Below are 16,039 nucleotides of genomic sequence, written 5' to 3' on the forward strand. Positions count from 1 at the left end.
TCAAATTTGTTGAGCAATGACTATACTGTTACCCATTATTCCTACTTTAAAATCAAATTGATAGTTTCACTTTTATTTTCAATAACTGTTCGTCAAATGAAACAGTTTGTATGTGTATATTTGCATATTTGTGTATGCCCGGTTACACCCTTGTCTGGGTGTATTTGTTTTGTCGATTCTTTCTTGTGTAAGAAGCTGTGACCATATTTGGATCCCCATACATCGTTGAACAGTGAAATGGTACCAGGTACACCTGTCTCTGCTTTTCACATAGCCTTGTTCAGAGCATGCGCTATTTCAATTCACTGAGCAGCCCCACCTAACACAACTTTAGTTTTATAGGTCAGCTTCACCGCTAAGAAATATTTTTTAAAGGAAAAAAAACGACTAAACATGGCCTCCACCATGTTACAGACTGGTGCTTTTGTCCTGGGCATTCTTGGTGTTGCAGCTCTTATTGCTGCCACTGCCATGAATAACTGGAGCAGTCAGGATCGTCAGGGGAATGTTGTAACTGCTGTGTACACTTATAAGGGACTTTGGAGAAATTGTGAAGTATCCACATCAGGGTTTACCGAATGTCGGCCTTTCTATGGTCTCCTGGGTTACGCAGGTGAGTATCCCACCACTGTTTAGTACCATTGTTTTGCTCTTGTATTTACACCCCAAGCAATAGCTAACAATTTTTTTAATAAAATAAAAACAATTATTTATGTCACAGTATTTTGTCAGAAGATTTAAATACATTGAGCTTAAAGATCTTTCTGAAAACCTACTCACTGTGTAAAATCACTCTTCTGTGCAGTTGTTAGCTGCCCCTATCATTTAACTTGAGACTGCAGCGTGTGTAAACTGTAGGTCAGAAGATATTTCACTGTTCCTAAATTCCTAATGTGTTTGTGTAAAATGACAAACATATTTTCATAGATTGTAAAAAGCCATTACTGTACTGTAAAACTCAGTCAATGATATTGCAACAGCAGTAATACTTTATATGTTTTAGTTTAAAGTTCCTTTCATACCGTTGACTGGTATGGCTCATGTATATCATTATTATTAAGTGGGATCACTTTCAAGGCTTTTATACATACTTTTTAAATGTCTGCTCTCAAAGTTCAATAACTGGAATGGGACTGAAGTATTTCTATGATTGTTTCTTAGGTTCTTTTCAAGCTGTGAGAGCCCTGATGATTGTGGGAATCGTTATGGGAGTCATCAGTGCTTTGATTAGCCTTTTCTCCCTGAAGTGCTTTAGAATGGGCAACATGGAAGATTCTACCAGGGGAAAAATGACTCTGACTGCTGGAATCCTGTTCATGGTTGCAGGTGGACATCATAATTTTTGTTGGTGTTTACTTTGTTTGGTCTTGATTATTATTTGAACTTAAAAGTAGCCGATGGAACTGAGTGGAACAGCATAGTGGCATAGAATGCAATCAATGTAGATGTGGGAACTAAAACTTTTTTGCTGCTACCTACATGTATTATGTTACAGTGGCTAGCCAACGATAAATGTCACTTGTCATACAAAACACTCTTAGTCAGATCACAAGTATGCAGGCCACAACATCTTTTTTTCAGGCTACTTTGATACAGACACAGTTAGACAGGTACAATTATTCAACATCCTCATCATTTTCCCATGGAAATCACCCATGAATTACGTGACGTGAAATGACACAGTGAGGTCGATCAACAGTGACCTACCAACCTCCACAATGCTCCTGGTTCCAGAAACAAATTTCCCATTAATTTTCGCCATTTATATTTAGAAAAATCGGTATAGTTTTGAGCCTGGACTCCCAGGATGTCCCTGGACTTTCTTTATGTTCTTGTCAAACATCCAACTACCTTTGTCTAGCCAACTTGGCTGTGGCATAGCCTGGGTATACCCATGCTGCCTTGTGCACGAATTTCATTCACGCTGCTAGGCAGCCTGGATTCCATGGACCCGATTTTTGCCTCAGTGAGGTAACCAATTACAGAACGGGGTGACAGCAAGACAATAACGATGTCTAAGCAACACACCGAAGCTTGTATTTGGTTAAGCGCCAAACCAGCTTTTCTTAAAATCTACACACCTCACTACTGAAAAATGTAAGGTTAATTTATCAAAATGCTATTAAAACGCTCTATGTCATCTGGTATAGGCTAATTATTATGTCTGGCTGGCCCAGAAGCTACCCACAGACGCATTTGATAAAACATTCGAAAGTCCCTCTGGGCATTCGTAAAACCTCAAATACGAGAAAATTGATATTTTGTTCCCTGGCATTTGCCAGACTAGCTGTGCTGTTCGAGATGAGGCCTGGCTTTAGCCAGGCTAGCTGTGGCGTGCCACTGGTTCCCCCCAAAAGGGTTCTCGTGGTGTGACCCTCTCTCGAACTGAAAACAGAGGCCTTTAAATCCAAGCCTATACCACGTGTGCCAATCACCAAACCCCAAATTTCCCTCTACACACCTGAAAGCCATTTAATGGCGCTGCTGATGCACTTTGATCTGTCAAAAACATGCTCAGGTATTGTTTTACCAACCCATTTACAAACTTAGAATTAGGCTGCTGAATGAGATGGCCCATTTTAGCAGGGGGTGCCCCCTCATGCTTATCTGGCACCCATGTGAATAATTAAGGCTGTGTTCAGACTGCCAGCCAAAATCCGATTTTTAGCCCATTCAGATTTGTATCGGATGTCACTTTTGAAGTCTGAACAGTGACAGGTCACATGAAATCCGATTTATGCGAAACGGTTGCAAACCACATCCAGGAGGTAGTTTCACATCGCATTCGTATCGTATATGGACAGATGCGTCTCAGTCTGAACAGCTCCCAAAACAGATCGGATTTGACTGTCCGTGACATGACTTTACGTGCGTGACCGCCCACCTATTTCGAGTTGTGGAGCAACGTTATGTCTTTTGACCATGTTATATTAAACGTGACTTAACAATACTCAATGCTGAATAGAGCATTATAGCCTACAGTCTCTGCTCTGTTTCTATGGAAGTTGCAAGAATCCACATTGTTCTATTAAATGGCGTTAAATAATTAAATAGCCTCCCAACAATTTGAAGCGGAGCTTGCCACTGATTAGTTTCGGTTTCTGTCGTGCAAATGCGCACACGTATGCATGCATTCAATGAACACTCACCTAGTTGTATTGTTCTATGTTTAGTCACACCAAATTAGCAAGTATTTCCTCCTGATGGCAGAAATGTTTGTTTTCCTGTCAGATCTGTTACTAATGTGACCCAGTCTGAACAGAGCCATATCCGATTTGGACACTTGCTAAAGGCAGTGTAGATTTGAATCAGATTCGTCTGCAGTCTGAACGCAGCTTTGTGCTGATGGCTGCCTCACAGCTAAAGCAGAGACGGTTTATAAAGCGAGACAATTCATATGAGGGTAAATTCCGGTTTCACTGTGACGTAGTGCCACTCCCATTTAGGAGGCAAACGGGAGAAATAAACCTTATCTCGGATTATGACCATTCCCTTAGCCCTACATTCAGCAATGCAAGTAACAAACCCATATTCTACAAGGCACACGTCTTTCTAACATTCCCACATTGAAATCATATTTTCCAGTGAGATAAATACATAGAAAAATAACTTTGTTCACAACCTGTCCCTCCTGACCTGACCTGTCTCCGCTAATTGCGCAGGCCACCTATTATCAATGGCACACTGCTTCAGCTGCTTCTACACCGTTCTAAACCGATGATCTGGTCACTGATCACGCCCCTTTAGGAGGCGGAAGTGGGTGCCATTTCATTCCATTGAAAAACCCCTTTATGATTCATCTTAGTAACTATACGATCTTTGGCTAAAGACACTATAGGCTCTAGCAACTTCTGAATCTCAAACTCAAGTGTCAACATTGCATGTGGAGGGGCACAGTGATCGCTGGGATTGTTTGGGTCACAGACTGTTTTCGCATCACCGTCTGTCTTTGCTTAGATTCATGTTTAGTGGACAATTCAACTACCTGGCTCCGCCCGTACATACTTCTGCTCAATATGCCATCTAGGATAGCTTGCACCGCCATCATTTACTTTCAGGCTTCAGGATGCTAGACCAACCAGCAAACAGAGGGTGTGGCTGAAAGAAATTATGTTACACAGGCACGGCCCATGAATTTTCAACATCCCTGTCCTGAAGCAGACAGCTTGGATTTACATTTCATGGGGAGCAAAAAGGGCTTATCGTGAATATCACGAATAACATGTATGTCCACAATCAATTCCTGATGTTGAATAGGCCTACATCTTGCCAAGATGACTAGTTTAAAGGTGTTTAAAGCTCACAATTACTCTTGAATAGCACTTCAACCAACCGTGGCCTTTCAGCATCCTTGCACTCTTATCCACTCTCATTGCAGAGCATTTCAGAGGTTTCAAACAATGTTGTAGTTCAAACTGCTAACAGTAGCAGCTCCTTCTGCAGATGAACAAAGTAGTCTATGAACAATTAATGTTTCACTGCTACTAGTGAGGGTGTACAAAGATTGCGTGATTGAACATAATATCATTGGTCATTCAGATACCCAATGCTAACTGTAGGCAAAAGAGAAGGTGAACATTCTATTTATAGTTAAAAGTCCAAATTGTTTGTAGTGGAGATAGGCTACTGTACGTTGTTTTCATCGGACAGCAACATTATATACTTCAGAAATCTTTCAACAAATATGAATAAAATAGGCGACCATTACATTTATATTTTTAGCTCTTTCCAGTTTACTAACAGCAATGTCATGAACAAAGTCACAGCTGAGTTGCCTGTGGGTTTGACAAACTTAACTTTCCATATGATGATGTCAGCTTAACTTAAGTCATACCTTAATTCTATCACTTGAAATAGGAATGTATTCCTACCACTAGATGTCATAATTGCTTATGTTATAGAGCGGAGGAATCAAGGATCTGTGGTTATATCGAAGTAAGTAACTTTAAGTGTTAGCTATGAGCTAAATTGGTCCTCTACACTGGGATATTGGACGAAATTATGTTGGTAATGTATGTACTTTTGGGATGAGTGAGTAAATACATATTTCTTCATAACCATTGAGTTGGTAAAATGATTGAATGTCCTGTGAATTAATAACAAGATGTAATGTGTGACTCTTAACTGTAATTCCCATTACAATCAATGCTAATTGCTTTTTGTCTGCTAAACAGACAGAACACTGATTCTCAGTTTTATTTATTTAGGTATTTGTGGCATCGCTGGAGCCTCAATCTATGCCAATCAGATTGTGGCTAGTTTTAGAAGTACCATGTACAACTACAATGATGGTGGCATGGGACAGATGGGAGGAATTGGAGGCATGGGCGGAATGGGGGGAGGAAACCTTATTCCAAGGTAAGCTGGGGCCGGTTTCCCGAAGCCTTCTTAACGCTACGTAGTTCGTAACCTCTATCTTAAGCTCTACCTTAAGTACCTCACGCATTTCCCGAAACCTTCTTTGCTACGAATGTCTTTCGCACGTCGTTCGTTGGTAAGAGTGGTCTGGAGCACTCTCAGACCTCTCTTAGCTGCACCTTGGCAATGTTTCGACTCGCGACGCTAGTCGCCGCCACTGTACCCTACAGCAATTTCCGTTACGCATGCAACTCATATGATACAAAATCACTATTTTGGTTCGCCAATGATTTTATGTAAGTATGCTAATTTAGAAAATACTTTCTGGAAATGTTTTCATGCAAATATGAAACGTGCACGCATTTGAAAATAGTTAAAAGCGCTTTATTCTTTGCTTCCCCCCACCGTCCTACAATGTTTAGGCCTAATGTGCGGGCTTGCTGTCATGTTTAATGTTAACCAAAGGCACACAATACTGAATGAAGATGTTGGTCAATCAGCTGTGATTAAAAAAAGTCTACATAGCCTATTTCAACTAGAAAAGCACAAACCTCCCCCAAGCAAACACATGTAGCCTACGCCTCCTGCATCCAGACGGTGATACGAATCACTCACAATATTAAATCGTTTCTTCCTTGGGTCATTTCAGATCTTCCCTGGAAATTTAATCGAAATCCATCTTTAACTTTTAGAGTTAGCCTATCTTGCAAACAAACGGACAAACAAACAAACAAACAAACAAACAAACAAACTAGAAAAGCACTCAGAGAGCGCAGACCTCTGCTTTCAAACATGAAGCGTTCGAATCTTTTTATCCATGCGGGAAACAAACTAACACACCAACAAACAAACCCAGATGAAAACATAACCTACTTACCTACGTAGATCATTTAATTTCTAGACTACGTTTTTTATCATTGTGTGCTAATAAGTTCATCCACGTTGAAGTTGCGTGAATGTTGTGGGGGCGATAGGCTATTATAAGCAATGGTTTTGGTGCAAAGAACTCTTTCATAAGTCTGTCAAGCCTTCGCGTGAAATAAAAAATCGATTTCTGAGCAATCGATGTCACCTAATTCAGCACCTTCATGGTGGACAGTGCCTTATACGTCGGACGTAAGGAGCTTTTCGTAAGAAGACTCCTAAGTGATAGTTCGGGAACCACGACTAGAAAGGTAAACAACTTTGGTAAGTTATACCTTTGCAGTCTTCGTAGCTCGCTAAGAGTGAACGTTATCGGGAAACCGGCCCCTGATCCGTAAGTCTGTTGAGGTAGAAATGAAAAGCAAAATGTGTGATATCAAAGGCAGAATGACAACTCTGTAGACAAATAATACTCATTGCTGTTAGGTATGCAGTGTATTTGTAATCTTAAAGGAATAGTTCGGAATTTTGGACATAGGACCTCATTTCCAACTTTACCGAGGTGATATACACTAATCCAGCGAAACACGGAAGTAACACAAAACCGCCATTACTGCGTGACTGGCTGCTAAGAAGTTAGCCCGTTGGTTCCATAGGCGGCTGTTGCAGAGGTTAGCTGTCATTAATACACGTCTTAATACCTTATGTTGTTAATAAATTACCTTCACTGGTAAGTTTTGGCACAGTCTGACATCATTGATCCAATGTTCCCTTTCACCTGACATTTTCTTTCATGAGCGGGATCTCTTGTTAGACATTCTCTGACAGGATGATTTCATTGAAAAGCACAGGCAAGTGTCACTCGTCACTCTCGCAGGCACGCAGTAATGGCGATATTCAAGATGGCAGCGCCCATAAAGTTCGCGCTGGATTAGTGTATAGGTCGGTGGAGACCGTTTTTATCGCGTTTAGCCCCTTCCTTCAGTTGCAGCGTCCCCCTTTGCTAACGCTGGTTTTGAGCTAACACATTTCTATGGTAACATCAGTCTGACATCAACAACAGTCGTACTCACTCCACCGCACACCGAGACAAGTCAATTAAATCGCCGGACTATCGATATACATGTCTGTGTTGATAGAATAATTTTAGAAATAAAACTAACCTTGCAACTCAATGATTTATTACATTTTGAGGGACTAGTTTCTCAATATCAATCCGCCACTGCCATACAGGGAACAAAGTAGGCTATTGCAATGCGATGCAAGGTTCGTTTTATTTCTAACATGGTTCTGTCAACACTAGGCATGTGCATCGATAGTCTGACGTTACTGTGTGTTCAGACCAAGAGCGACTTGAGCTTCCAAAATCGCTCTGGACGCCCTGTAAAGGACGCCGTGGGAAGCTTGAAAGCTTTGGCTGCTCCTGCATGGCCGCTCTGACGTAGTAGCATTCTATGCTCGTTGAAAGTCTTTTGGTCGCTGAACCGCGTCATAGCTCATTACCATAAAGTTAAACCACTTTCAACTTTCTCTAGTCGCTCAAGACGCCCAAAACGCGACGCCGACGGATTGGTCGCTGCTGGCAGCTGAGAGAAGCCGGCTTCCATTGAAAATGAATGACTTCCGGAATCTTTGGAAGCTCAAGTCGCCGGCGGTGTGAACACACAGTTATCATTTATTTGTTTCGGGTGTTCTGTGGAGTGTTTTCAGTGGCAGGCTGGATGTTACCGTTGACTTGCGTTATCTCGGCACCTAGGTTAGCACGAGATGAACGCTGCAACTCAAGGAAGGGCAGAAATTCACTGAAAATGGTCTTCACCGATCTATATCACCCCGACTAAGTTGGAAATAAGGTCCTATGTCCAAAATTCCGAACTATTGCTTTAATACATCTCATTAAAGAGGAACTATGCAGGATTGGCGATTTCATCTCTGGTTTCGGTTTCGTCTTTCGTTTTCGCTCGTTTTATGCTTACATTTTCTCTGCAGAGCTTCCCCGACAGCTTTAGACTGTATATTTATACATGTATAGGCTATATTTAAATATATAAATTGCAAGCGTGGTTCTTCGTCTCAGACTTCCAGATGTAAACAAGGAGCGATCGTCTCCTGCAGAAAGTTGCATAGGGTCTCTTTAATTTCACCCCTGGTTGAAGGCATTATCAGGATACATTTGTTATGATAGTGTTTGATATTTGCCTTGTTTGTTTCTGAAATGCCAGGTACACTTTTGGACCCGCGCTTTTTGTGGCTTGGGTAGGAGGAGCATTGGTGCTGTTGGGTGGGATATTGGATTGTGTTGCCTACAAAGGACTTCTGCCTGAGAAGACTAGGTAGGTTCACATTCTGCACCATCAGTGTAAATAATGATGTTTTAAAATATGTTAAAATATTAACACAGCAATATTAAGATGTTTATATATTAACACAGCAATCTGTAAAAGATGTAAAACAGCTGGGAAATAGTTCAATCACTTTCCCTTTTAATAAGACTAGTCATAAAAATATGCATTCATTTGAAACATTAACATCTGCATCCTCTGACAGCTATGGAGCAGTGGCTTACAAAGCCCCTTCCCACCACAATGCAACTGTACAGCACATTGCCACTGAAGAAGGAAGGAGAGACCAAAAATATGTCTGATCCTAATCCTGCCATCTTCATGTCATATCAGTAGTTGCAGAATGAAATCATGTTGGGATTAAAATAACTACTGTCATAATGATTTTAAAATATATTGCTTCTTCAGGGGTACTTAAATAAAGAATAATACTCAGGACATAGGCTAATGATCTGCATTTGCAACGATCTTCCAGGAACAACATGTCAGTGTGACATGGCCTTAATCAATTGGATGCTGTGGCCTTGCTGTGGCCTTGCTTAGTTATACTTATACTTATTTTTTTATATTTTTATTCTAAAACACTAAAGAAAATGAATAATGAATAATGTTATTATTCAGTATGTTTTTGCATGACTGTTGGTGGTATAGTATTAAAAACTGCAATTCATTGCCTGAGAAATGTATGTTGAATCTATAGAATCACAAGATTTCACGCGCTTAGACTATCACAAGACTGATTTCAAATTTCATGCTTTTATCGCAAAGTGATCGATTATTGCGCTTAGCCGCCCTACTAATTGCTGTTGTCAGTATTTGCTGAAGGAATTTTCACACATTGGCCTTCATTTATGAAATGTGCGTACGACATGAAACAGGTATGACCAGCGAAGGCCTACGCTTATTTCCAAGCAAAGCATGGCATTTATCAATTCGAATGTGAGCAGCAGTGGCTTGGCTATGCTCGATTCTCATGTTTAGTCATGTCTCAACTTGTGTACACACATTTTCCAGGTGGCATAGCACTGTGCAGCAATAAATGGGCGGTGAATTGGAAAGTTGAATTAATGGAATATCGTGGTATAGACTTTTCCAGCACATTTGCAGCCTTGCTGTATGTTGCGTGTTATGTTACATTTGATGGCTTAAGATAGCTATAGGCTATGTGGAGAGAGTTATTTTCTATTCTAAAACAGATAGTTCCGGTCCTTGATTGTGATTGGCTGAATCGAGTTCGATGCCGTTGTAAATATCACAATAAACTCGTAAGTGACGCCATTCAAGTTCCGGTACATTTCCTGTACATGGGACCTCAAAAAGAAATTCTGATGCATGTAAGTCAATAGCGGAATTCAATTATATTTTTAGTCCCGTTTAAATTGGGTCATAAATTACACATATGCTGTTCCTGAAATTTTTATTGAATTTTTAGTACCGATAACGTAACAATCTAGCAGGAAGAAGTTTGCTCCTGTTAAGATATTTGAGCAAGCACTTCACGAACTACAGCGACGTCACCTCTCAAGACTGAGGTGCGGGAACAGAACATCAAGGCCATTAGCTGTTGGCGATGTTAGCTGCCAATCGAGTTAGCAGCTAAGTCAACTATAAGTTCATTTCATGGGCACTTATCTCCCACCTGATTTATCCAGCTACTCCTGTTCTTTTGGTCTTTCGGGAACCACCGAGGAGCAAAACAAACAGGCATACTGAGTTTAGCACAAACTAACGTTAGCGATCTTGCTCGCAAAGGTACTAGTGTTGAAATTTGGAGGGACGAGTGACGTGACTTATGCGACAAAATGTCTGTTATCCAAACGTTATTTTAACAGCATTTAACTGGACAATCTCCGAACAAATTGACTATGTTTTTGCATGAACATTTCATATTTAGTCTCTAAATCAGCATATGTGTAATGCAGGTCATACAAGGACTGGGACCAGAAGATATCTGTCCCTTCCCATGTTAAAAAATTGATGCTTAAGGTCCCATGGGGAAAACGGAAGGGGATAAATCGGGGCGTGACTTACGAGCTCTATAGTGATGCGCTACCACAAAAGTGTGGCTGTGTCTTGTTGTTGCATGGCAACCATTCATATGGAGGGAATATATTTCTTGGCGGAAGAAAGATTATCTATGAATACATCATTGCATTGTCGTTGCTGTGCCTTTGTTTCATGAAATCTTGCTAGATCGACGTAGTAACCGTTTTAGAAAAGCAATAACAACGCCCCTTAGCTGTTCGGTTATACAGTATAACCCACGGCCTCTCGGGGCTTATTGCTTAATTATAAGATTTGTTTTATTATTTTCAATTTTTTGCACTCACATCTACACTGGTTTCTAGGCTCGGTTGATAAATAAAGGCCATTGTGATTACAGTTGTATATATTGTCCTGAACAAATGAAATGTACGGAACCTTGGAGGGATATTTGTTTTTACATCCAGAAAACACAAACTCAATATAGCCTAATTGTGTGCATGTTTTACTATATAGCGCATTCATTTGAGTAACTTATGCTCTCAATTTTGTAGATTGTACACACAATTTACTAAATCGTCAGTGTGCTCATTTCACAAATTTTTGCTCTCACTTTATTTTTTGTAAAATGGCCGCACAATTTAGTAAAACATGCGCACAAGTAAATTGGCACACAATATTAAAATGTGCACAAGATTTAATAAATCTCGGGCTCCGTAGAAATGCACTTACATTTTGTAATTAAATTATTGAATTATGTTCACTGGCAGCACAAAATGCTTTTGCAGCTAAAGAACCTAACCCATCTACTCAACTTATTTCCAGCATACACTGAAGAAATAACAATTATGTAAATGTCCTTGCAGAGCAAAATAAATTGTCTGTTGTATCTGTTAGTCATATGTCTTTTGTATAGTGGCAGAATTCTTTGATTGCATCATACAGTCTGTCAAATCAGAACTCATGGATTAGGTTAGATTCAACTTTATTGTTATGCACAGAGACAACGAAATCAGGGGCGCAGATAGTATTTTTGAACTGGGGGGACAGCTGTTGTCAGCTTCTCTATAATATTTTTACTGCATTGCAATGAACAAAGTAAAGGCAAAAAAGTGTTTATTTGTCAAACAAATTTGGATGCAATATGAGTCTTGAATTGGATACCATACAGGAGTTTGCTAGGATCTCAAAACCGTATTATGAACGTGACTTGCCAAAGAGAAACACATGATAACGTTGGATTATGAACATAGACTATAATGCCACACAAAAACATGGTAAGTGGAGCTAAATTAACTTATTATTTTGCTGTCACTTTGTCTGTTTTATGGCCTAGAATATTGTATTTGGTATCTGTGGATAGATAGCTCTAGCTCTCCTCTTTCATCTGATATGCGTGCCATATCTCTCTGATGGCGGTACGAGTAAATCAAACGAGAGTAGGCCTAATGGTAGCCGAAGCTATATGACATTATTATTTGTTTGTCACTTCGTCTGTTTTTATAATACGAAAGGATCAATGTATTTGGCATCAATGGAAAGCCCTGTTTCTCCTCTTTCATTTGATATGCGTGTCATGTCTGTGCGATGCCGGGGCCGTGAGTAATTCAAGCGAGAGTTCTGGAAGCGCGGGTGAATGCAGAGCAATATAGACTGTAAATATGATATACTTTGATTTAAATTCATGTTTTTATTTTATTTTCATACTTGATCGTACAGACAAGTGTCTGGTCTTGTTGGAAAGCCCCGGTTCTGCTATTTTGTGCAATATAGGTCTCATCTCGCTGTGACTAATAATCGCGGAGCAATGTAACAAAGAAGAATGGGTGTGTTTTTGACGCACTTTGCGTCCGTCGAGCTCATAGGGTTAATTTCATGATTTAAAAAAAAAAAAAAAAAATCTTACTTGATTGTACACGTGTCTAGTATCATTGGAAAGCCCCGGTTCATGCAATAAAGGTCTCATCTCGCTGTAACTAATACTCGCGGAGCAATGTAACAGAAGAATGGGTGTGTTATTTTTATTTATTTTTTTGCCCTGCAAGTGGGGGGGACAGATCGAGGTCAATCAGAATCTGAGGGGGACACATCCCCCCCGTCCCCACCCCCATCTGCGCCCCTGACGGTGTGGCTCATGCCACGTTTTGAGGTTCAACTTAAAGGCAAAGCACTTTCACCTAACCAAACCACATATTTTCTGAAAGCTAGTGAAATGTACATGCCATTTAACATAGTTTAGGACATATCCCACCTTCCTGCTACCTTTGGACAACGTGAATGTATACATGGCTCTATTCTGCATATTGGCGAAATCGGTACGGCCACGTTACATAATACAGATCGTACTGATTCGCTTACAAAGCACAAGTTAGTGATAAGTGATAACTATCCGGTATGTATGTATGAGGTATGTATCCGCTCGGGAAACGGTGAAGAGCCGTATAAGAGCCCCAGTGTGATAGGCTGATTGCTGTCACGTGAAACACGCAACCAAAGACATCACTCCTTCACTCCAGTCTCCCCTAACCTGACTTTGAGATGCAACGCTGGGATACGTATACCTAGGTACCATAAGTCATACATTTTCTGAAAGCTCTGAAAGAGTAGATGTCCTTTAACGTATGCAAAGCCATATCTCACTCTTCTACATGCATGCAGAACTGACCTCATATGTGGTAGGCGCGTATAACAAACTGGCCAGCTGAACTCACAGTCAGTACATTTTGAGGTGTAATGCTGGGATACGTAGGCCTACACCTAGGTACCATAAGTCATATATTTTCTGAAAGCTCTTAAAGAGTAGATGTCATTTAATGTATGCAAAGCCATATCTCACTCTTCTACATGCAAAAGAACTGACCTCACGTGGTAGGCGCCTATGAGAAACTGAGCAGCTAAACTCACAGTCAGTACATTTTGAGGTGCAACGCTGGGATTTGCAGTGTTGGTAGTAACGGCGTTTAAGTATAATGGCGTTACTAACGGCGTTAATTTGTCAGTAACCAAGTAATCGAATTAATTACATTTCTCATCGTTGCAACGCCATTATCGTTACTGAGAATTTGAAGCGTCTCGTTACTACAATTTGGCTGAATGAAGCGCGTTCACTGGATAGGATCCTATAGGATGGAATACCCTCCCCTGAGATAATAAATAAATGTATATTAGCCTAATCACCCTTGACAGACTAGGCATAGCTACCAAGATACTGTACATCAGAGTGGAATCTGGAAATTTCTATGGTATTTTGATATAATTTTATGAATAATCCTTTGTAGCCACTTAATACAAGTTATTTCCATGCAGTTTCCAGTGCAATAACTCTGCAGTTCATGTCATGGAACTACACTCTCATCTGGCGTAATAATCAAGGCAACTTGCAAACGTACCATAGGCGCAGTGATATCGTACGCAGCATCTGAAAATAGTCCCCATAGACAACAAGCAGTAGTAGTGCCAGTAGGTTGCAAGTTGCCTTGATTATTACGCCAGATGAGAGTGTAGTTCCATGTCAAATCAGCCTAGAAAAACGCCAGGTTTCATTTTCAGCTGGTCTTATTGCACTTTTTAACTTGAGAGGAGACACGTTTTAAATGGGAAAATTACCAGAAATCTTAGTCACTTTTAAATATGAAGCTAGCAGGCGAGAAGCTAATGGTCTAATCCGATTCAATGATCTATGCTAGGCTGAAGCAAAAAGTTGTATCGCCAGACTCACAGAATGGCTGGATGAACGGGAACAAGGTAAATATCGATTGTTTTGCTCGAGGGGAGGTGGAAAATGAGCGTATTTCCAAAAATGGCGGAATATCCCTTTAAGTCGAGATCACGGGAAAACAACACAATTAAGTCGAGATCTCGAGAAAACAATTAGGGAAAGTGTTATGACTGACGCCCCTTTTTTGCTTGACTTCTTTCACGTTTGTAGAGAACGCTGTACGGAACTCCGTGAACTACTTCTAGCTTTGTTTGTCGTTTATCCTACTTCTCCGTTTCCTAGTCATGTCTGGAATAGACCATCTGATAGGGGAATATTTTGATCAGGGGTTGACCCAGGGGGAAATTGCACTGCGTCTTCTAATTAGAAATAATTTTAAGATTAGTCCGAGGCAACTCCGCAGAAGACTGGCCCAGCTCCGTCTTTATCGGCGGAAATACAACGATCCAGCGGAGGTCGTTGACTTCATCTCAAGGCAGATGCAAGGGCCAGGTCGGCTTCATGGGTATCGGATGATGCACGAAAGGTACCGTTTGGCTGGGCTCCGTGTCACTCGGGATGTTGTGTATGAGATCCAGACCACCCTTGACCCCGAGGCCGTTGCGCTTCGGAAAGGTAAGAGACTACGCAGGAGATCATACAGTGTTCCGGGGCCCAATTATATAAGGCATAGCCTATGGACTCGTACGACAAACTGACTCCATTTGGCATCGGCGTGAATGGGTGCATCGATGGGTTTTCGAGGCATATTATCTGGATGGAAGCGAACTCCACCAACAGCAACCCCTGCGTCATTGCAGCCTACTATGTGGACGCTGTCACCAAGCTCGGAGGCTGCTCGAAGATCCTGAGATCGGACCATGGGACAGAGAATGTCCATGCCAACAGGCTGCAGAGGTTTTTCAGGGAAGATGGCACTGGAGAGGTCCATGGCACCCCTTATGTTATACAAGGAAGAAGCACGGCAAACCAAAGGATCGAATGTTGGTGGGGGATGTATAGGAGGCAGAACGTGGACTACTGGAGAGACGTCTTCGGAGAGTTTCAGGCAACCGGCGATTTCAGTGGCGATTTCATCGACAAGGGTCTCAGTTCTGTTTCCTAAAGATTATGCAGGTAAGTCATAACCACATTATGATATGCATGCAACGAAGTGGAATAAAAGTGATAACTTGTGTGGATTCGTGCGTAATAGTAGTTGTGCGTAATAGCTTGGCCAGTAGGCTAGTCTACGCTACTGCGTAGGACTACCGCAGACTGCCAGTTATCTGCGTGTTATCTTCTCAGAGCGCAAAGGCCCTATTGGTATAGGCCTACTGCTTCAGCAACTTCAGCATCATTGAATGGCGGATCGAAAAGATTTGCAATCATTTTTAGATGTGCCATGTGCAGCTACTTGGTCTAAGACGTCTCCCATCAAATATCAAATGTTGTCAAATGTCTCCTACAGCTTAAAGGGATAGTTCGGGTTTTAAGACACGAAGTTATATGGGTTCCCCGTCAGCAACGTTGCGCATCAGCACTGACTTACCCCGCAACAGCGTCCTGTGAGCCGAGATCCAGCCGGTTTTTGATGGTGAAGAAAGTAGTCCGGCAAGTTTCTGGGGTCACGAAAGTAAAGAGTTTTTCTTCTCAAAACCATATGCGTTCAAAAGAGTGATATATTTGCACCACAAAAACGTTGTCCAGGAAAAATTCAAACCTCGTTATCACTTACTTATTTTTCGCGATTCCTATCACTGCGCGCTACTGACAGCTGGACAACGTTTTTGTG

The 16,039-nt window shown here is 41.1% G+C and overlaps 1 protein-coding gene across 2 annotated transcripts; it reads left to right on the forward strand.

Annotated features, from left to right (window-relative positions):
• The first annotated feature begins 393 nt into the window (after positions 1-393).
• cldn18 (claudin 18) lies at positions 394-11,309 on the forward strand. Of its 2 annotated transcripts, XM_062531282.1 has the most exons (5): positions 394-613; positions 1,162-1,326; positions 5,208-5,358; positions 8,445-8,555; positions 8,770-11,309. In XM_062531282.1, exons 1-5 carry the CDS (start codon positions 394-396, stop codon positions 8,864-8,866), a joined length of 744 nt encoding a protein of 247 aa, XP_062387266.1. In that variant the 3' UTR covers positions 8,867-11,309. The 2 variants fall into 2 exon arrangements, with proteins under 2 accessions (XP_062387266.1, XP_062387267.1); XM_062531283.1 differs by lacking the exon at positions 8,770-11,309 and having other exon boundaries at positions 8,445-8,559.
• The last annotated feature ends 4,730 nt before the right edge of the window (positions 11,310-16,039 follow it).

This window comes from Sardina pilchardus, chromosome 3 (genome assembly GCF_963854185.1).
Source record: "Sardina pilchardus chromosome 3, fSarPil1.1, whole genome shotgun sequence".
In the NCBI taxonomy this organism is placed as follows: Eukaryota; Metazoa; Chordata; class Actinopteri; order Clupeiformes; family Clupeidae; genus Sardina; species Sardina pilchardus.

Bases quoted from the DNA above. Each gene is read 5' to 3' on its own strand.
- cldn18 (XM_062531282.1), top strand. From the start codon at position 394: ATGGCCTCCACCATGTTACAGACTGGTGCTTTTGTCCTGGGCATTCTT. The intron at 614-1,161 runs GTGAGTATCCCA...ATTGTTTCTTAG, and splicing joins TGGTCTCCTGGGTTACGCAG to GTTCTTTTCAAGCTGTGAGA. The intron at 1,327-5,207 runs GTGGACATCATA...TTATTTATTTAG, and splicing joins AATCCTGTTCATGGTTGCAG to GTATTTGTGGCATCGCTGGA.